The sequence below is a fragment of the Salmo trutta genome, chromosome 10 (genome assembly GCF_901001165.1).
Source record: "Salmo trutta chromosome 10, fSalTru1.1, whole genome shotgun sequence".
NCBI lineage: Eukaryota > Metazoa > Chordata > Actinopteri > Salmoniformes > Salmonidae > Salmo > Salmo trutta.
Genome location: NC_042966.1, coordinates 14813722 through 14836116, shown reverse-complemented (window position 1 = coordinate 14836116; position 22395 = coordinate 14813722). Strand labels below are relative to the sequence as shown.

General features: G+C 42.0%; 1 protein-coding gene across 1 annotated transcript; it reads left to right on the top strand.

The window, feature by feature from the left end:
* The first annotated feature begins 433 nt into the window (after positions 1-433).
* On the top strand, positions 434-20661 carry ipmkb (inositol polyphosphate multikinase b). Its single transcript, XM_029764581.1, has 6 exons — positions 434-1267; positions 2645-2730; positions 3548-3644; positions 4046-4218; positions 16306-16387; positions 16621-20661. Exons 1-6 carry the CDS (start codon positions 1063-1065, stop codon positions 17253-17255), a joined length of 1278 nt encoding a protein of 425 aa, XP_029620441.1. The 5' UTR covers positions 434-1062; the 3' UTR covers positions 17256-20661.
* Positions 20662-22395: the final 1734 nt, after the last annotated feature.

The following is a 22395-nucleotide window of genomic DNA, read 5'->3' as shown; positions in this document are numbered from 1 at the left end:
ATGACTCCTTTTACTTTATGTTCGTATTCATATATTTTATTATTTTGTTTTTGCATTGCCGAGAAGAAACCAGCATGTAAGCATTTAGTTTACCATGAGTGTATATCATGCGTATGTCCGTACATACGACGAATAGAACTTGAAGTTTCAGAATTATAAAGTCATCAACTACATTAAATTCCTTTGTGCACAGTGATGATAAACCTCATGCAAATGTAAAACATTAAATCAAATCATGGTTTTACCTTTTTCATCTAGAATGTAGGCGTAGTCTACATTAGAATTTTTAGGCAATTTGTTTTCCGACAGTGATGGAAAAGCCACTGCACTGAAGCTGTTGCCAGAAGTAGACAGAATTGCGACAGTAGGGGCAGTGTCGCAAGTGTAGGTTAGGTAGGTAGCCAGCAAGATGACATATTGATAGCCGCCCACATTGGGTACTGTTCGAATGTGAACGTCATTGCAACTATTTAAAGATATCGATAGTGTGTCCGTCATTACATTGTTTCCCCATGCTTGTTTTTGATTGAGAAACAATTTCGCGTTGAGGAGCCTGTGTGTCAGATGTGATGTTACCGCTAGCAGCCTGTATTTTAGCATTGTGGGACGTGCAAATGTAAGCAGACAACAACGGGGCTTGTTTGCGTGTGTATCCCAAATAGCCAACGGTACGGTCGCGCTCGAGGTAGTTTCGAAGAGACAAAACATTTTTCGAGATTGCATGCGGATATCGGTCTTGTGTCATCAGAACATTTTTTTTGTTTTGTGAGAGGAGTGTGTACGTCTCCCTTGTGAGGAAGTGGGATGTGGCCAGAGTGTATTAATGTTGCCGACGAAGATATGAAAATCATTGTAGCAGTGCTTTTGGAGCCTCGCTACATTGTAAATACTAGGTTAGACTTGGCGCTTAACGCGAGCCCATTTGACGTATTCGATGAAGACATCCCTCGGTGTTCGGAATCGTGCTGGGGTCGCTCTGATTACATAATATCAACATGTGAATTATAGATTGACTATATTTTTCTTTTATTATTTTTTTGGTTGAAAACCATCGAATTGCTCATGTCAACTCAACGTCAGATAGTGGACTCGTCTTTAGCTTTGGGAAGACTGGAAATCAACAGTCCCATGCTGAACCTGGGAACTTGCCTCTCCGGCTCAGTGAAAGAGAACACCGCTCAGGGAGGATCGCAGGCGGCGCACCTGAACGGATGTGTGCCGCTCTCCCATCAGGTGGCCGGTCATAAGTATGGCGTTGATAAAGTAGGTCAGTGACTGGACTTATCAGATATGTTCTCCTTTCGCCGCCACGGTGCATGTTGTTTATCCACCACTGAGTTACATTTAATTGTGCGATCTTGGTCTGCATGGTAAAATAGCTCCCTTTTTTTTTGTTCAATGACAATACCTCAGAAAAGCTGACAGAAGTAGGCTAAACTCCCCCCCCCCAAGCCCCCCAGGATTCTTTATCACCAGGACAACGCTATGGAGCAAACAAGCCATGGTGATAGTTTTCATAATGTCAGTCAATAACAGAATAGAGCACCTGCTTGTAGCCTTTTGTGTACTTTAGTTGAAGCCTGTAGTATCTGCTCTCCTATTGTAATCAAGCAACTGAAATCCAGTTTGGCTTCTATCACCGCTATCACTCTTGATCATCCACTTAGTTGTAGCCTTTCAAACTCACCGAGCAACTTACCGGTGGCTATAGCTTAAATCATGAATTAGGCTCACAAATCCAATGTTTTGAAGTAACAGTCCCTTAGCTGAAAGGGCCAATGTATTATTTCTGTCCTTGGAGACAGTGACAGAGCGCCAGTGTCAGTCAGATGTAATCCTTGTTGTCTCTCTGCTAAGAGCCGTTCAGTTGAATCCTACCCTCAGCCAGGGCTTGGGTGTCAGACTCGTATTTAGGTCAAGACTCTTGACACACGTTTAACCTCTGCGTTGATTAAACGCTGACGCTCGGAGTGTTCGTTTCCTACCAGTGGGAAGGCCAGGCCGGGGTAAATTCTTTGTCATAGACAGTATCGCTAACTGTAATCCCCAATCCCACAACCAACCTGTGCGTATTCTAATCAGCATGGCCTACTGTATAGGACGTAACGTACAGAAACATGCCGGTGCTTTCTTCTCAGTTTTTCAATTTCACTATTTCAACTGATTTTAGTTGGAAGGTTCAATCTGTGTCTGAGGCAGTAACATTTAGTTGAGTGGATTGCGTTCTTTCCCCACGCCATTCTATCTAATATTGGAGCCAAGTCTCAGAGTGCGTGTAAAGTGTCTTACTATATATGATACTGGTGCCCAGGCGTCTTTGATAAGGTGCATCGTTTTTTTATGACTTCACGTTAAATACGAGTTAACCTTTGCACTTCTCAACTGGCAAACTGTTTGGCCCCGTCTGAATACTTTAGAAAGGCCTCCTTCCTTTCTCTCTTGAAGTAACTACAATTCGAAAATGGTTGCACAATTGTGAAAGCTAGGGCCCTCTCGGTCACATTCTCCAATCCAGTCATGTCTGATCATTGATTATTTAGCTGGAAGGATGTCCTTTTGAGATATTCTGACTTGACCTTTATGCTGCAACCAGGACTAGATCTTTGCTAAGTGTCAGAATGGCCCACACCTTTTGTTTCAACAGGCATATTGCAACATCCTGATGGCACAGTACTCAAACAGCTACAGCCCCCTCCCCGAGGTCCTAGAGAGATGCAGTTCTACAGCATGGTAACCATCCACCTTTTAATGCAAAAAATAAATAGATATATATGTTATTGTCTGAAGGTACAATCATTTTCACTGTACAGTGTGCGCTCTATGAAATTGCTGTTCTGCATCACTTTCGATTCATTTAATTTTTTACTAGGGAGCAATTCTCCCATGTCAGTTTAAACGAAGTTTATGTTCAAGTTGACGTGCAGATTAAATGAGTTAACGAAAAGGGAGCGATTTAGTCCTAAACCATTCTATCGTTCGATCGCCCAGAATAGTTCTTAAGGAAGCCTAGCAGTCTGTCCCCTTTACAGTGGCCCTGGGGGCCTTTGTTATGGCAATACTGGGCACAGTAATGTAGTCCACATCTCTACTAGCTCAATCAATGGGCAAGGTCAGCACACTCCCCACGTATAAACCAGAGGGCTATCTGTTTATTTAAGGGCTTAAGAAAGGTGTTTGCCTCAGCATGTCCACTGCAACAACATTTAGCCAAAGCATTATCAGAGATTTCCACTGGCACCGCTTACTCTACTATTGTTAAAGTGGACTGAATGTACACAGGGTGAAATGGTTGCTTTGGAAATACTCTCTTACAGAGGAATCACGTATTACAAACTTGGCTACTTTCACCACCATCATTTCACTGTGTTGAACGATGAAAGGGAAGGAAAATAATGTTTGTTCTACATGCGACATGTTGGTAACACAACATATCAATCAATAAAGACAGACATTCCCACATAGAGATGGTGAATAGTTCCCTCAACGGAGCTGATATGATTCTTCAACAAGTATAAATTATGTCCTAACCGTCCTTTGCTTCTGACAGGTCTACGCCGAGGACTGCTGTGATCCGTGTCTGTTGGACCTTCAGCGTCACCTCCCCAAATACTTTGGCACCTGGTCCTCTCCTGAATCTCCTAACGGTAAACACCGGCACATAGAAAAATCCTTAAACCTACCTGGGATATTATTTCAACATGTACCAGGGCCTGTATTCACAAATAAACTCAGAGGAGAAGTGCTAATCTAGAATCAGGTTCCTCCCTGCCCATAAAATGTTAGTCATTATGGTCTAAAGGGCTAAACTGATCCCAGGTCAGCACTTCATTCAAAAAGACTTCTGTCATTCTGATGGTTTCACAGCAGAGCTCTCTAGCTGTTAAATGTAAACAATCATGACAGTGTTCTGCTTTGCTACTAGAAACATGACACTGTAGTGGTGAAACAAAGCCTCGTCTATCATTCTGGTGGCCAAATGTGTTGATTTATTTCGAAATGTCTCTCCCACGCCTTGTTTCTGCGCCGCCCTCTGATGACATCACAGAGCTGTACCTGAAACTTGAGGATGTCACTCGGCGGTTCCAGAAGCCCTGTATTATGGATGTGAAGATAGGCCAGAAGAGCTACGACCCCTACGCCTCCTACGAGAAGCGGGACCAGCAGATCAAGAAGTACCCGCTAATGGAGGAGATTGGCTTCCTGGTTCTCGGAATGAGGGTGAGTCTCCCTATTCAGCCTCATTATGAGCCCCTCCCATTGGGTTGGAAAGGCCTCTCTAACGGCTACTGCCATTCATGTTAATGAGAGGGGCTATATGAGACCTTGGAGGCAGTACCGTAGGCCGTTTTTACCCTGCAATTACATTACATTACATTTTAGTCATTTAGCAGATGCTCTTATCCAGAGCGACTTACAGTAGTTAATGCATACATTTCATGCATTTTTTCTTTTCTTTTTGTACTGGCTCCCCGTGGGAATCGAACCCACAACCCTGGCGTTGCACACACCATGCTGGCGTTGCAAACACCATGCTCTACCAACTGAGCCACAGGGAAGCAGGGAGCCGGGAACCACGGCATCGGAAAAAATACTCGCGACTACTTATTACTGAAGTGTAAAGCTGTGAAATTCTCCCGTCCTCTATGCCACCTGTGGAGGTTGCGGGTGAGACTCGGCCAAGAGTAACCCCTCTCCGATGTAAACATGATTGTCTCTTCAAGCGAAGTACTCGTACAGTAAAAGATCTTAATAGCAGAGCAATGTTTTTAAAACAGCTGAAATGTATTCCTTGTTTTATTGAGTTTGTACCTGAAATTGCAGTAAATGCCTATTCCGTTCTGAAGTTGACTGATGAACAGCATCGTAAAAAAAAGTAACTTTTTCCAATCTTCCTAAAGAGCCACATGCAGTCCAAGAGTTTTGATTTCTATATACCACCGGAAAGAGCAGATACTACATTTTCTAACACCTACATTACCGTTCAAAAGTTTGGGGTCACTAGAAATGTCCTTGTTTTGGAAAGAAAAGCATTTTTTTTGGCCATTTAAATAACATGAAATTGATCAGAAATACAGTGTAGACATTGTTAATGTTGTAAATGACTATTGTAGCTGGAAACAGCTGATTTTTAATGGAATATCTACATAGGTGTACAGAGGCCCATTATCAGAAATCCTCACTCCTGTGTTCCAATGGCACGTTGTGTTAGCTAATCCAAGTTTATCATTTTAAAAGGCTAATTGATCATTAGAAAACCCTTTTGCAATTATTTTAGCGCAGCTGAAAACTGTTGTTCTGATTTTAAAGAAGCAGTAAAACTGGCCTTCTTTATACTTGAGTATCTGGAGCATCAGAATTTGTGGGTTCGATTACAGGCTCAGGGTTTTCTTCCAGGGTTTTCTAATGATCAATTAGCCCACTTTTGAATGGTAGTGTACATTTGCCAAACAATTCAAGAAATGAGGGGTTGGTCTCTGTTTCAGAATATCACTTTTTTTGTAGGATCACCATGTTTACATGTTTTCAACATGTGAATACTAGCGACACTCAGCAATAGCTTGTTTGGGGAAAATATTCATTATTTTTTTCTATTATATTCTAATTGTAAAGTATATGTGTTGATTGTCATAAGGACGGGAATTTAAATGCGTCTTGGCTGCTAAATAAACTAGTTGATTTCATTGGCACGGCACAGCAATATAGCCTAGGCTACTAGCACAGACGTAATAACAGATCATAATTATACTCAAAATATGCTATTCTGTTCTTTTGAAATACATTTTCTTAACATCATAATGTTTCTTAATAATTTTTTTATTTTTTATTTAATCGTTATTTGACTAGGCAAATTCTGATTTACAATGATGGCCTACACTGGCCAAACCCGGACGACACTGGGCCAATTGTGCGCCGCCCTATGGGACTCCCAATCACGATCACCGGTTGTGATACAGCCTGCATTCGAACCAAGGTGTCAGTAGTGACGCTGCTAGCACTGAGATGCAGTGCCTTAGACCGCTGTGCCACTCGGGAGCCCACTTAAGACCCACCTAAACAAAATTATAATGGGTTTCTTTGTGATGGTGTACAGTTGACGTCGGAAGTTTACATACACTTAGTCATTAAAACTCATTTTTCAATCATTCCAGAAATTTCTTGTTAAACTATAGTTTTGGCAAGTCGGTTAGGACATCTACTTTGTGCATGACACAAGTAATGTTTTCCAACAATTGTTTACAGACAGGTTATTTCACTTATAATTCACTGTATCACAATTCCAGTGGGTCAGAAGTTTACATACACTAAGTTGACTGTGCCTTTAAACAGCTTGGAAAATTCCAGAAAATTATGTCATGGCTTTAGAAGCTTCTGATAGGCTAATTGACATCATTTGAGTCAATTGGAGGTGTACCTGTGGATGTATTTCAAGGCCTACCTTCAAACTCAGTTCCTCTTTGCTTGACATCATAGGAAAATCGAAAGAAATCAGCCAAGACCTCAGAAAAAAATTGTAGACCTCCACAAGTCTGGTTCATCCTTGGGAGCAATTTCCAAACGCCTGAAGTTATCACGTTCATCTGTACAAACAATACTACTCAAGTATAAACACCATGGGACCACGCAGCCGTCATACCGCTCAGGAAGGAGACATGTTCTGTCTCCTAGAGATGAACGTACTTTGGTGAAAAAAGTGCAAATCAATCCCTGAACAACAGCAAAGGACCTTGTGAAGATGCTGGAGGAAACAGGTACAAAAGTATCTATATCCACAGTAAAACAGTCCTATGTCAACATAACCTGAAATGCCGCTCAGCAAGGAAGAAACCACAACTCCAAAACCGCGATAAAAAAGCCAGACTATGGTTTGCAACTGCACATTGGTACAAAGATTGTACTTTTTGGAGAAATGTCCTCTGGTCTGATGAAACAAAAATAGAATTGTTTGGCCATAATGACCATCGTTATGTTTGGAGGATTGCAAGTCGAAGAACACCATCCCAACTGTGAAGCATGGGGGTGGCAGAATCATGTTGTGGGGGTGCTTTGCTGCAGGAGGGACTGGTGCACTTCACAAAATAGATGGCTTCATGAGGAAGGAAAATTATGTGGATATATTGAAGCAACATCTCAAGACATCAGTCAGGAAGTTAAAGCTTGGTCGCAAATGGACAATGACCCCAAGCATACTTCCAAAGTTGTGGCAAAATGGCTTAAGGACAACAAAGTCAAGGTATTGGTGTGGCCATCACAAAGCCCTGACCTCAATCCTATAGAAAATATTTGGGCAGAACTGAAAAAGCATGTGCAAGCAAGGAGGCTTACAAACTTGACTCAGTTACACCAGCTCTGTCAGGAAGAATGGGCCAAAATTCACCCAACTTATTGTGGGAAACTTGTGGGAGGGTACCTGAAACGTTTGACCCAAGTTAAGCAATTTAAAGGCAATGCTACCAAATACTAGTTGAGTGTATGTAAACTTCTGACCCACTGGGAATGTGATGAAATGAATAAAAGCTTAAATAAATCATTCTCTCTACTATTATTCTGACATTTCACATTCTTATAATTAAGTGGTGATCCTAACTGACCTAAGACAGGGAATTTTTACTAGGATTAAATGTCAGGAATTGTGAAAAACTGATTTGAATTGTATTTGGCTAAGGTGTATGTAAACTTCTGACTTCAATTGTATATTAAATAGATTATTATTAGTTAAATTAGGCATTGGTGGCTATTGGTAGTGTTAAATCGGCTTACAATGCATTCGGAAAGTATTCAGTATTCTTTTTTCCCACATTTTGTTATGTTACAGCCTTATTCTAAAATTGATGAAATAAAACATCTCATTAATCTACACACAATACCCCATAATGACAAAGCGAAAACAGTTTTTCTTTACATTTCTGGGAATTTATAGAAAATTAATAATCATACTTTATTTACCTACGTATTCAGACCCTTTGCTATGACTCGAAATTGATTTGGAGTCCACCTGTGTACATTCAACTGATTGGACATGATTTGGAAAGACACACACGTACAGTATCTATATAAGCTCCCACAGTTTGAGGGGGAAAAACTATTTCATCCATTTTAGAATAAGGCTGTAATGTAGCAAAATGTGGAAAAAGTCAAGAAGTCAACTTGATCATCATGGCGCTTTGAGGTAGAAATGCTCAAAGTTTGTCGTTTTTATGCTGTTGGATCTCAAAGTACTGCTAGACTGTAAAATACAGATATTTAGGAAAAGTCAGCGACAGGTGGGTTCAAAGTTATTGACATTACTTAGTTGCTAATCGTAAGTGGTTACTTGGCATTAGTAACCATTTTGAGAAAGTAAATGCAGAGAGAAGGGCAGGATATGAGATTTTCTATATGAAGGGTAGATTAGAGCGCTATTGATATTCACTGTCTTCATTATATTTAATAGTTTCTGTTATGTCAAGGTTGTCATGGTCAGAAAAATAAAGTTCAAGGAAAAAAACTTTTGCCAGACCTCAACTCAATACGCTGAGTGTACTGAACATTAGGAACTGACTAAGTGAATCCAGGTGACAGCTGTGATCCCCTATTGATGTCATCTGTTAAATCCACTTGCGTAGATGAAGGGGAGGAGACTGGTTAAAGGAGGATTTTTAAGCCTTGAGACAATGGAGACACGTGCCATTCAGAGGGTGAATGTGCAAGACAGGATTTAAGTGCCTTTGAACGGGGGTATGGTAGTAGGTGCCAGGCGAACTGCAGCGCTGCTGGCTTTTTCGCGCTCAACAGTTTCCCATGTCTATCAAGAATGGCCCAAAGGACATCCAGTCAACTTGACACAAGTGTCGGAAGCATTGGAGTCAACATGGGACAGCATCCCTGTGGAACATTTAAACACCCGGTAAAGTCCATCCCCCGACAAATTGAGGCTGTTCTGAGGGCCGAAGGGGACTGCAACTCAATATTAGGAAGGTCTTCCTACTGTTTTGTACACTGTGTTGTTTTGTACACTCACTAGTATTGAACAAGTAGAATCAATACCCGATGACCTCATCTCCGCCATCAGACTAGTTGTTTTCCGTTAACATTGTAATCACAGGAACGCAATGTCAATAATCCCTCCAAGGGCTTTCACCAGGTGTTGATAAACCTGCCTGGGCAGCCGAACCAGAGCTAGAAGGACGATTCAAAGATTGTTGTGTTTAGGTCAAGTGTTTTTGCAACAATGCCTTATGTTTGGAGTCAATGTAGAAGTGTGCCCTCTGCTCGCCCTTTTTGGTCTACCACCTACTGGTTTAATGGTGCCCGGGCAATGCAGGATACAATCGCTTTTGCTAGTATCCTATCCAAGAGACGCATAGACTTTGAGTGGGAAAATGTTCACCCACCATCCTGGCTGCAGGATTTGGTTCACTTTGTAAAACTAGAAAAAGTATGTTACATACGTTTTCCCTTTCAAAGTGTATTTCATTCCAAAATGATGTATATCATTCCTTCTCCAGAGGCCAGACCTCCCCTTTCGACTTATAAATTGCTTGCTTGACTGTTGATGCTGCTTTTGTTATTATTTATTTTTAAAGATCTGATTTGCCTCCATTCTGTATGGCTGGCTTGGTCCTGCTGAGAATCTGCTACCATACTTGTCCATGTACCTTTTTGAGTGGGGTTTCTTTGCCCTGGTTCTGACCCCTTTAAGTCCCCAGGACCAGGATTGAGAAACACTACCTTTTGAACAATGTGCATGCCCTAGCTCTCTCACACATTTTTTTTTTATTGAACTATTCAACATCATCAAGCCTTTTGTTGGGTGTGTGGGGGTGTGTGCCCTTTTGGGTCCCGGGACCAGGATTGAGAAACGCTGCCTTTGAACAACGTTAAACTATCCATGACCTTGAGTGTACCTGATCCTCTGACCCATCTAACTGTACATGTACAGTCCACCTCCAGAATTATTGGCACCCTTGATAAAGATGAGCAAAAAATACTGTATAAAAGAACCTGATGTTCACTTTGACAGAGTTCCTGAGTGGAGAGCCTTCCAGAAAGACAACCATCTCTGCAGCACTCCATCAATCAAGCCTTTATGGTAGTGGCCAGACGGAAGCCGACCTCAATAAAGGCACACGACAGCCCGCTTGGAGTTGGCCAAAAGGCACCTAAAGGACTCTCAGACCATGAGAAACAAGATTCTCTAGTCTGATGAAACCAAGATTGATTTCTTTGGCCTGAAGCATCACCTCTGGAGGAAGCCTGGCACCATCCCTACGGTGAAGCGTGGTGGTGGCAGCATCATGAGGTGGGGATGTTTTTCAGCGGCAATGACTTGAAGACTAGTCAGGATGGAGGGAAAGATGAACAGAACAAAGAACAGAGAGATCCTTGATGAAAACCTGCTCCACAGCGCTCAGGACCTCAAAATGGGGCGACGGTTCACCTTCCAACAGGACAACAACCCTAAGCACACAGCCATGACAATGCAGGAGTGGATTCGGGACAAGTTTCTGAAAACTTATACAATTGCACGGATAAAGAGATTTTGTTTAACAAGTAATATTTTTTTCTCAAAGATATACTCCCCTCCATATTTATACAGTGAAGCAAAAATGTGTTCAAATGTTTACAGTATGAGGCAACAGTACAGAATGTCACCTTTTATTTGAGGATATTTTCATACATACAGTGAGTTGCAAAATTATTTGGACAGAGGCTCATTTTGTTGTTTTGGCTCTGTACTCCAGCACCTTGGATTTGAATTTGATAAAATGACTGCGGTTCAAGTGCCGACTGTCAGATTTCATTTGAGGGTATTTTCATCCATACTGGATGAAATGTTTAAAACAGCACTTTTTGTACATAGTCCCCCAATTTTACAGAACCAAAGTATTTAGACAAGTTCACTTAAACTATGTTTATAACAAAAGTGTAGTATTTGTTCCCATATTCCAAGCACGCAATGACTACATCAAGCTTGTGACTCCACAAACTTGTTGGATGCATTTGCAGTGTTTGTTTTTTAGATTGTTTTGTGCTCAATAGAAATGAATGGTAAAGTGTATTGTCATTTCGGAGTAACTTTTATTCTAAATAAGAATATATGTTTCTGAACACTTATTCATTGAGGTGGATGCTACCATGATTGCTGATAATCTTCAATGAATCGTGAATAACGATTAGTGAGAAATGGAGAGGCACAAACATCATACCCCAAGACATGCTAACCATTAACAATAACGGGAGGCTAGCTTTTTTTTTGGGGGGGGGGGGGGGGTATGATATTTATGCCTCTGCAAGGCATAGTCTAAAATAATATAATTTCCCCATTGTTTTAGCATACAATTTAGCTCGATATTTGTAATTTTTTTTTGCTCATATCAAGGTTGCCAATAATTTGAGGTAACTAACTGTATGAAGTAATCAAATTATAAATAACCTGATGAAAACGGAACATTGTGTGTGTGTGTATATATTTATATGTGTATATATATATATATATTTATATATATATAAGAGACTGATAGGATAACTTACAGTGCATTTGGAAAGTATTCAGGCCCCTTGACTTTTTCTACATTTTGTTACAGCCTTATTTTCCGTCATCAATCTACGCAAAAACAGGTTTTTAGAAATGTTTGCAAAAAAAAAACGGATATCACATTTACATAAGTGTTCAGACCCTTTAGTCAGTACTTTAATGCACCTTTCGATTACAGCCTCGAGTCTTCTTGGGTATGATGCTACAAGCGTGGCACACCTGTATTTGTGGAGTTTCTCCCATTCTTCTCTGCAGATCCTCTCAAGCTCTGTCAGGTTGGATGGTGAGCATCTCTGCACAGCTATTTTCAGGTCTCTCCAGAGATGTTCGATCGTATTCGAGCCCGGGCTCTGGCTGGGCCACTAGGACATTCAGAGACTTGTCCCGAAGTCACTCTTGCGTTGTCTTGGCTGTGTGGTTAGGGTCGTTGTCCCTAAGCACACAGGTCTTGTCTTGAGTGCTCTGGAGCAGGTTTTCATCAAGGATCTCTCTGTACTTTGCTCCGTTCATCTTTCCCTCCATCCTGACTAGTCTCCCAGTCCCTGCCGCTGAAAAACATCCTCGCAGCATGAAAATTCCTTCGACCTCGTGGCTTGGTTTTTGCTCTGACATGCACTGTCAACTGTTGGACCTTATATAGACAGGTGTGTGCCTTTCCAAATCATGTCCAATCAATTTAATTTACCACAGGTGGACTCCAAGTTGTAGAAACATCTCAAGGATCATCATTGGAAACAGGATACAGCTGAGCTCAATTTCGAGTCTCACAGTAAAAGGTCTGAATACTTATGTAAATAGGGTATTTCTGTTTTTTTATTTTTAATACATTGTGTAGATTGATGAGGAAAATGTTTCATTTAATACATTTTAGAATAAGGCAGTAATGTAACAAAGTGGAAAACGTGAAGCGGTCTGAATACCTTCCGAATGCACTGTAGATGCATCTCATTAGTCCAACATCACCTGTTCCAATGCCCTACTTCCCAGTTACTGTCTGACTGGCTTCACACCTCACACATGTTTAGGTTAATGTTTATGTGAAGAGTTACATTTCTCATCCGGTTCCATTCTGAAGTCTCTCTGTTTGAACACAGGGTTGGTCGTCACTGACCAATCAATCACACAGGGCTAAAACCAACATACCACTATTCTTCCATTCCATAATGACTTACAGGAGAGTCCTCATCTCCACCCCAAGGACCAAATCCAGCCTATAGTAATATAGTTGAATGGCCCCCTCAACAACAGGATTGTTATGCTTTTACATTGACATCATGGATTAAGTATAGAGCCGCTTTCAGTGTTGCCTTGGTATATGGAGAACTCAACGTGTCTCTTTCCTCAAACTTTGTTAAACAGTCATAAATACTACCACGTGCTATATAGTTTTATTGACCAATTCACTGAACTGAACATGGCCTTACACGTCAGCATATTTACACGTCATTCGGAAAGTATTCAGACCACTTCATTTTTTCCACATTTTGTTACGTTACAGCCTTATTTTAAAATTGATTTAAATAAAAAAATATATTCTCAATCTAGACACAATACCCCGTAATGACAATATGAAAAAAGGTTTTTAGAAATTTTAGCAAATGTATTAAAAGTAAATGAACTGAAATATCTTATTTACGTAACTATTCAGACCCTTTGCAATGACACTCAAAATTGAACTCAGGTGCATCCTGTTTCCATTGATCATCCTTGAGATGTTTCTACAACTTCACTGGAGTCCACCTGTGGTAAATTTAATTGATTGGACATGATTTGGAAAGGTACACACCTGTCTATATAAGGTCCCACAGTTGACTGCATGTCAGAGCAAAACCAAGCCATGATGTCGACGGAATTGTCCGTAGATCTCCGAGACAGGATTGTGTCAAGGCACAGATCTGGGGAAGGGTACCAAAACATGTCTGCAGCATTGAAGGTCACCAAGAACACAGTGGCCTTAAATGGAAGAAGTTTGGAACCACAAAGACTCTTCCTAGAGCTGGCTGCCAGGCTAAACTGAGCAATCAGGAGAGAAGGGCCTTGGTCAGGGAGGTGACCAAGAACCCGATGGTCACTCTGACAAAGCTCCAGAGTTCCTCTGTGGAGATGGGAGAGCCTTCCAGAAGGACAACCATCTCTGCAGAACTCCACCAATCAGGCCTTTATGGTAGAGTGTCCAGATGGAAGCCACTCCTCAGTAAAAGGCACATGATAGCCCACTTGGAGTTTGCCAAAAGGCACCTAAAGGACTGTCATACCATGAGAAACGTGATCCTCTAGTCTGATGAAACAAATATTGATTACTTTGACCTGAATGCCAAGTGTCATGTCTGGAGGAAACCTGGCACCATCCCTACAGTGAAGCATGGTGATGGCAGCATCATGCTGTGGGGATGTTTTTCAGCGGCAGGGACTGGGAGACAAGTCAGGATGGAGGGAAAGATGAACGGAGCAAAGTACTGAGAGATCCTTGATGAAAGCCTGCTCCTGCTTCGGGACAAGTCTCTGAATGTCCTTGAGTGGCCCAGCCAGAGCCCGTACTTGAACCTGATCGAACATCTCTGGAGAGACCTGAAAATAGCTGTGCCGTGACATTCCCCATCCAACCTGACAGAGCTTGAGAGGATCTGCAGAGAAGAATGGGAGAAACTCCCTAAATGCCAAGCTTGTAGCGTCATACCCAAAAAGACTTGAGGCTGTAATCGCTGCCAAAGGTGCTTCAACAAAGTACAGAGTAAAGGGCCTGAATACTTATGGAAATATGATATTTCAGTTAATAAAAATGAAAAACATTTTGCTTTAATCACTGGTTACTGTGTGTGTATATTGATGAAGGGGGGGGAAACAATTTAATCCATTTTAGAATAAGGCTGTAATGTAACAAAATGTGGGAAAAAGAAAGTGGTCTGAATACTTTCCAAATGCAACGTACATACCTGAAAAGTACACGCAGACAAAGGTATTTGAATGCATGGCAAATAGTCTAATCAGTTAAACGCCCACTTTGCTGGTCTATTATCTTTCCTATGTGTCTAATTCTGTAGTACTAGTTGTTGTAAAAATTTAAGCCGTGTTCAGTATATGTAGTGTTACAGGCTAGGGTTTTGTTAGTCAGGATGTGTTTCACCTGCGCAGGCCCAGCTGGTATTTAAGACCTGCTAGCCCAGTGCATCAGTTGGAAAGGAGATGTTGGGAGAACTACACCTCACGTTAGCTCTTCCATCTTGGAGAGCCGAACAAAGCCTTCATCTGGCAGTTTTTCTTCATATCCATTGGTACTTCCTATCCTTTTTTTTTTTTTGTGTCTTTTCTCCGGCAAATCCTGTGGGCGTCCACGGTGGGTGTTTTTTCTTAAGACCCTACTGGAGTTGCTTGGCCAGCACCCAGTAGTCACCCACATTGATGCCTTTTAGAACCCCTTCTAAACCACACCTGTTTTGTGTTTGTCAGTGACTCATTTGTTCCCTTTTTCTGTGCGCGACGACATTTTGAGTTTGTCTTTTGGTTTCCGAACAGCAGCCTCTTGGGAGGTCAGTAATAGGAAGCCTCTAGCCATCAGTAGAACAGGATGGAGCTTGCTTCTATCTGACTGATCTCAGATCTGTTGACTAGGACCTTTCCTTTCCCCCAATCACCATTATGCCCTCCCCTCCTTTGGGTGTTCCTCACAGGTCTCTGAGGGTCATGATAACATAACTGTTCTTCTCCTTTAGTCCCACGCGTAGAGTAAACAGGGAACATGCTACAATTTTGTCTCTTTTCAAATACAAACTGTATAATATTAACTCAAATGTCAATCAGCAAATGAATGAGTATTGGTGCCTGTCGCACTCTGCTTTGGGAAATGAATGTTGAGGACCACCGGTGTATTTTTCACTTCTGGAATATTTGGCTCCACATGGCCTAGGACCTGCACTGGCAAGCTCTGTCATACCAGGTTGTCTTCTCACCCATCTTACAGCTCCTCTTACTAGTCAATAAGGTAGACTAGTAAGTGAATGAGATTCATCATAGTGTAGGCTTTGTAAGAACACAGACCTTCAGCACGAGGGTCATCCACTGACATGCCCTGTTTTTGCCCCAGGGTCAAAGGCTTTCTGGCACGGAGCATGGAAAAATCTGCTTATCACCACAGAGTGATAAGACTAATTACTGATAATGATGTTCCAGATTGCAGTGATAGAGCGAGGAATCCCTCTGGTGTAGACAACAGTTTTGCTCCTCTCAGCGTGGGAATGGAATTATCTCAGAGTCCACACAGACTTATGGGTTCTACTCGATTTGCTATTAATATCACCGGAAGAAATATGTATCATATTATGTCACATATATATGTGCATCCTATTCAAAATGTTTTCAGCAAATTGTGTGTAAAAATAATTGCACCACCAGAGGGAGTATTCCACCCATGATTGTTATCACTGAGTTTATATGGAGACGGTCATCTCCTTTTGAAGTTAAGCATTGCTCTTTAGTGCTTCCATATGAGAACAAACAATAGGCCTATGTGCTGCGTCTAACTGTTTCTTGGCCGCCCGAGCGGCGCATCAGTCTAAGGCACTGCATCTCAGTGCTAGAGGCGTCATTCCAGACCCTGGTTTGATCCCGGGCTGTATCACAACCGGCCGTGATCGGGAGTCCCATAGGGCAGCGCACAATTTGGCCCAGCGTCGTCCGGTTTAGGGGATGGTTTGGCCGGGGTAGGCCGTTATTGTAAAATTTGAGTTTGTTCTTAACTGACTTGCCTAGTTAAATATATGTAATTCTTCCTTTCTGTCTTTCGAACCCTCCAGGTGTACAAGGTGAACTCTGACGGCTATGACTCGTATGACCAACATTACGGACGAGGCCTCCTCAAGGACACCGTCAAAGACGGTGAGCTCCTGAGACAATAATAACCCCGGCACAAAATAAACAACATGTCTACCCTTCTGTCTATTTCCACAGGGTTTCACTTGTAGTTGCCAGCCAAACTTGCTCTCAATTAGACGATGCCCGACCCGGTTTCCTAAACAGATTAAATCATCGCCGTCATTTCTTATCAGAAAACATTGTATTCCTCAACAACAACAACAATAATTGCCTCTCCCGTTCCTCTCCTCTCCCAGGTTTATCAAAATTCTTCTATAATGGGACGAGTCTGAGAAAAGACGCCATCACTGCCAGTATCCTCAAGGTCCAGAACATCCTGAGATGGTTCGAGGGCCAGATCCAGTTAACCTTCTATGCCAGCTCCTTGTTGTTTGTATACGAGGGCCTGCCTCCTCCCAACCCTGAGGGCCACATCCCCAGGGGCCTCCCAGAGAAGACCACGTATGCCGCCTGCTGCGAGCCCAACGAGGACGTACTGGAACACAACAACAACGTCTGCGTTGCCGTGCCGCTCGACTACAGCCTGTCCACCATGTACACCATGCACAAGAAGGGCTGCACCCGGGGTCACCATGGCAACGTCACCGCCGCCACGACAGACCCCAACCCCCAGGCGCACAACAGCACGTGGAAGTGCCCAGGTCTGGTGTCGTCGGAGCAGCCCAACGGCAACGGTGTCAAAGCCCAACTGGAAGAAGAGGAAGTGGGGGAGGGAGGCCGGGGTGAGCCGCAGCCAGAGCAGAGGGCCAGCGAAGTGGAGGTGAGGATGATTGACTTTGCTCACGTCTTCCCCAGCGAGAGCCAGGACCAAGGCTACATCTACGGCCTGAAACACTTGCTGGAGGTGCTGCAGCAGATCCTCCACCAATAACCTTCTCTCTCCAGTGGTTTGTCTTGTCTCTCATTGGTCAAGTGTACCTAATCTGTGTTTTACAGTCCCAGTCCCTCGTCCCCGTGATTCACTGCACTATATGCACTATATCAATGAAGTCATTTCTCCGTAACTCTTTGTCTGACGTATGTGCTTCTTGATTTCTAACCACTGTTAACAGGTATCTAACTCAGGTAAACTACTGTAATCAATACTCAAATGATTATCCCTCGTTTTGTTGGCTTGCATATGATATGTTGTATGTTTTATATAATTTGCCTAAGTGTATGTCTTTTTGTTTTATTTCAGATCCTTTTGTATTTTAAATTGTCCCAGAATGATTTGTATTTATCCATTTTTAAGTTATACTCAGTAAAGGGTGAGTACTTTTAGCATTGCTGTTCTCTATCTAGCTATATGTTTTGCTTCCAAATTGCCTTACCTGTTCTTCTTAACCTGTATCCTCGCAGTGGTACTTGTTCATGATTGACTTTTAAGATTATATTAATCTCGGAAAACAAGAACTAAAATGTTGTTTAATTATGTCAGATGCTCTCTTAAGTTCTCGGGGGAGATGTTAAGAGACACTAACGCGACTTGTGAAGTCGTCGTCCCGTCCCCAAGTTTCAGGCAAGTCTATGGGCCAAATGTCCCCTTCCCGAAATTCGAAAGATCCGAGCACCTGTGCAATCGTGATTTGTCCAAACGATTAGTGACAAAATCAGCATAGCACAAAAGAGTTCCTCGTAAGTCCTCACATCCCACAGTCTGTCGACAGACGCTACTACCGTTTATGTTACGTGGGTCTTTCCAATGAGAGCTGAAGATGATCTTTATGACGTAGATTGTCCTCCCTCTGCCCACTACACTGTGCGTCATGGTCTGTTCAATTGTGAAGAAATGCAATACGCTGCTGTGATGACAATGAATTAACAAACTGACCAGAGAGAGATTTTGAGTTTGTTTTATCTAGTGATTCATGTTCAGAGGAATAGAATGCCAAAGTACTGGTCTTTTTTGTTGTTGTTGTTGGACAGGGAGCAAGGTCTGGATAGAGTTCTAAACCGGAAGGCCTGGAGGTAGATTAGATTCTCGTGGTGTTGTCTCTACCCCGACAATGCTTCCGCAGTGTGATCTCCATCAAGATATTGTCAAATCGTTTTAAGTGAAGAGAAATGTTGTTTTCATTTGCTTCTTCTTAACCCCTGATAGCTATAGAATGTTTGATTTTGTGTTATTTTTAACAGAAGATATGCAGATATTTTCACAGATACGCTGACCGCGCAACGTGTTTATGTTCGATTTTTGAAACTAATACCAAAAGACAAATGATTTTGCATGATAATCGTATCAGTCAAAAGAACTTGACGATTTAGTACATATTTTAAATGGTAAGGAGGAACAACCTTTTTATGAGAGATGTTTACAGTCTTTTGAAGATATTTTGACTGTTATTATCACTGCCTTATTTCTTTCTACTCCGTATATTCCTTTCAAAACGTTCGTCATTCTGGCAGCTTTACATTTACTCAAAATGTCTTCATTTTATTGTTCCGACAACTCCTTAGCAAGCGACCGGCTTCAGCATTTTGCAACAGGGCGTTGTTTATTTGAGTCAAATTCTCCAAACTGTAGGTAAAGAATGATTTACATGAGTGACACGATCTTCATTAAGTAACTCGTAACCCATCTATAAGCACTTTCGACTTTTTAAACATTTCATAACATTTTCCGTGTTTTATAGATGTGCTATAAGTGGTCTGTTTCTGGAGGTACAGTAACGTCCATCGTTACTGAATAAGGTACCTCCGAAGATGGTTGTTGACTATTGACTCCCTCTGCAGCTCTTTTGGAAGTTGTAATGCATTAGAGCCACAACGGGTAGATAGGAATCTGTACAAGGAATTTACGTTTCGTCTGGCTGAAGTCAAATTACGACTTGATCTACAATGAATTGAAATCTCTTGTTTACACATCGGTTCTATTTTCTGGGTAAACGGTGTCTTCACATAGTTAGTGGGCAAGAAGTTAACAAAAATTGTTTTGTGTTTGCTGAAGTCTGCTATTCTTTAAAAAAAAAAAATACAAATAATGCACTGAAAAACAAATGAATATAGTTAATGTATAAAATCTGTCCCTTTGCTGTGAGCTAACCAATGACTTTCCCATAGTGGGAATGTTTTGTTTATCCACAAAGTTGTTTTCTATAATACCTGACTGAAATGTTTAAATTGGTGTATTGAAACACTCATGGGGCATTTGGCAAGACTGGATTTTGTCTTTAGACTTGAGCTAATCAGAAGTGAGTTATCGTTATTGTATATACAGGACAAACTCAATTTCTCTCCGATTTTTTTTTGCAACAAACTGTAGCTAAGTAATCAGATTGATTTGGTTAGTGAATCAACAACTTATTTTCCAGCTTGTTCTAATTATTGTTCTGAACCCTTATTTACAAAGGCTGCATATAGACAGGTAGCCCAATTCAGAATTTTATTTACAAATTGGTCTTTTAACCAATCAGATCAGTCCTGAAAAATATCTGACGTGATTAGTCAAAAGACCAGTTGGTGGAAAAACGCATCTGAATTGGGCTGCCTGTTTAAACGCAGCCATATTCTCAGAGTATGAGTGCAGAGGAGTATTCAGTTCGCTTCAACGTTTGCTACGTTGCGTAACGGTTTGTACTAAACGACACATTTCCTCCAAACATTCTTGTACGCTTTTGAAAAGACCGGTACGTTTGCTCCCATTTTGGTGGGTGTGGTGAGGTGTGGCTTGTAGCAATGAGTGACGTATTTAAAGAGCAGTGGCCATGCTGACAGCATTCCACAACCCAACCCCTCCCCGTTTCAACTGGGCGTACAGTACAGCACCGTTCAATTGGACGTTCCAAAACGTAAAAACCTGCTAAACGCAGCCCTGACATAGGATCAGTTCTGCCTACATTTGGCATCATTAATAAGATTATATGGAGAGGTGGGACCTGAACCTAGATCAACGCTCCTACTCTGAGACACTTTGTAAATACGGGTCCTGGGTTTCATTGAGCCTTGACTGGTCTCATGCTTCTTCCTGTGGTCTGGAGTAATATGGAGTATAGTATCAGAACATTCTGACAGCACTATCTCCTCCTCCCGTTGGTGCTGCCGTCTGTCCATCCCGGGGGAAGGCTGATCTTGTTCTTCAGTTCTGACGTGTCCAGTAACATGAGATGCAGGGAAAATGATGACGTGTATCTGCTGTTTCTCTCTCATATCTGATCGGATTGAAATTGCTGACTAATTACTACTTTTTGTAATTGACTTATATGAGAATGTATAATAGGTAGAGAGATTCTATAATGGCTGTATATTTGGCAGATTATTATTACTAATAAAATTCCCAATGAAATTCGGGTTCTTTTAGCTTTTTCTTGTGGTCTTTGAATCCATGTATGTTCTCCCCACTTCCATTTTCCTTCATGTGCAGACTGAATAAAGAATAACCTGTAGCTTACAGTATAACGGAAGTGCCGAAAAAGAGGGAATTGTCGACTAGAGCCTCGGGTTTGGCTTCTGTCTCTAGCTCAATGCCATTTTTTTTATTTACTGCTATTACCTTGTCTCTATAGCTACCATTATAATACAATATAGCAATTCTCTGGTTTCAGCACCATAAAAAAAAAGACATGAAATGAAATTACACGAATGAGCAGTGAGAGAGAACCGTGAATGTGACAGAAGTAGACTACCGCCGGAGGAGTTGGTGCTCCTGAAGGTTGAATAGTCATCTCGCAGCATGTTAAGGGTCAGAGGTGACCATGTTTCCTCCAGACAGCCAGGGTCTTACCACTGAGGGGGGGGGGAAGGACAATCTGGGTCTTAGCCCTGACATGTCGCTGGGAGGAGAGAAGTGACAGTGACACGCACCCTGCTTTATGTCACGGCACACAACCCCAGAGCAATGATACGATCCCTCTTTCTCTCAATTCACTGAGCAGAGATGTTTTAAGTCCCAGACGCGTTATGCTTGGAAGCCATGGAATCCGGATTGTGACAACACAGACGGCACAGACGTGATCCTTTTTCAATGCATGCATAGGCTCATAGTCATATAAAGACATGATCCTAAATGGATTCTCACAAGTGGGTCAGTCAGTGAAATACGTCACCAGATACAGTACCAGAGAGCTGTGGAGGTTAATGGTTAGCCGGACTTGTGAACCCAACTTGAGGCTGTGGCTGTCGAACTGTCTGGCCTTCTATAGGCACCGTCTGCAGGTGCTACCTGCCTGCCTGTTGGGGTTTAGCTATTTATGAGGAGCAGAGATTAAGGTGAATATTTCATCGTACCAGTTTCATTTGGCCCTTGATGCAACACACGAGTAAGCTTAAATAGAATTGCCATGTAATATTTTTGAATCTGTTCATTAAATCTGTCGTTAGTACTTGCTGCGTGCGCCTTTTACTAGCGCTGTAATATCCGTTTTTAGCATGAAGTCAGCTGTTCTGAAATTCCCCTGCAAAATGTTTGTTGCCGTAGGCTGCCTTGAATGACATTGCATCATAGGACTTGTCTTCAAGTTTTTGGTTTTCTTTCCCGCCCCAGACTAGGACGATTACTGCAAAGTACTCCCATTCAGTCAGAAGAAATAAGACGCTTTTAGGGAGACGAACCACAGTTTAACTGACAGTTAACTGCTTCTACCGTTCAGACGAGATGCTTTCTGAAGTGCTATTGCAATGTTAATTATAGCCTAGTGCATTCCTGATACACAAATGTGGGTATACAAAGTAACTAAAACCCACAAATAGTGCCATTGGAATACTTACCTTTCAGTAATTCTAAATTATGTCTGTATTCAGAGACCAGATTGGATGTTTTTTTTCCTCCTGTAAAACAGTTCTGATAACTGTCCACCGGATTCAGACATAACTTTAATATTCTGTCTGGAAATTATATTTTTGCACAAATATTCATGGCTCTGAACCCCGCCCTGAGCAACTGGGTCCTGGACTTCCTGACGGGCCGCCCCCAGGTGGTGAAGGTAGGAAACAACAACACCACTAAGCTGATCCTCAACACATGGGCCCCACAAGAGTGTGTGCTAAGCCCCCTCCTGTACTCTGTTCACCCATGACTGCGTGGCCACGCACGC

What these genes read in the sequence shown, in the direction of transcription:
- ipmkb (XM_029764581.1), top strand. Translation starts at nt 1,063, where the DNA reads ATGTCAACTCAACGTCAGATAGTGGACTCGTCTTTAGCTTTGGGAAGA. An exon ending in GTATGGCGTTGATAAAGTAG is followed by an intron (nt 1,268 to 2,644) that starts GTCAGTGACTGG and finishes TTGTTTCAACAG; the next exon opens with GCATATTGCAACATCCTGAT. An exon ending in AGATGCAGTTCTACAGCATG is followed by an intron (nt 2,731 to 3,547) that starts GTAACCATCCAC and finishes TGCTTCTGACAG; the next exon opens with GTCTACGCCGAGGACTGCTG.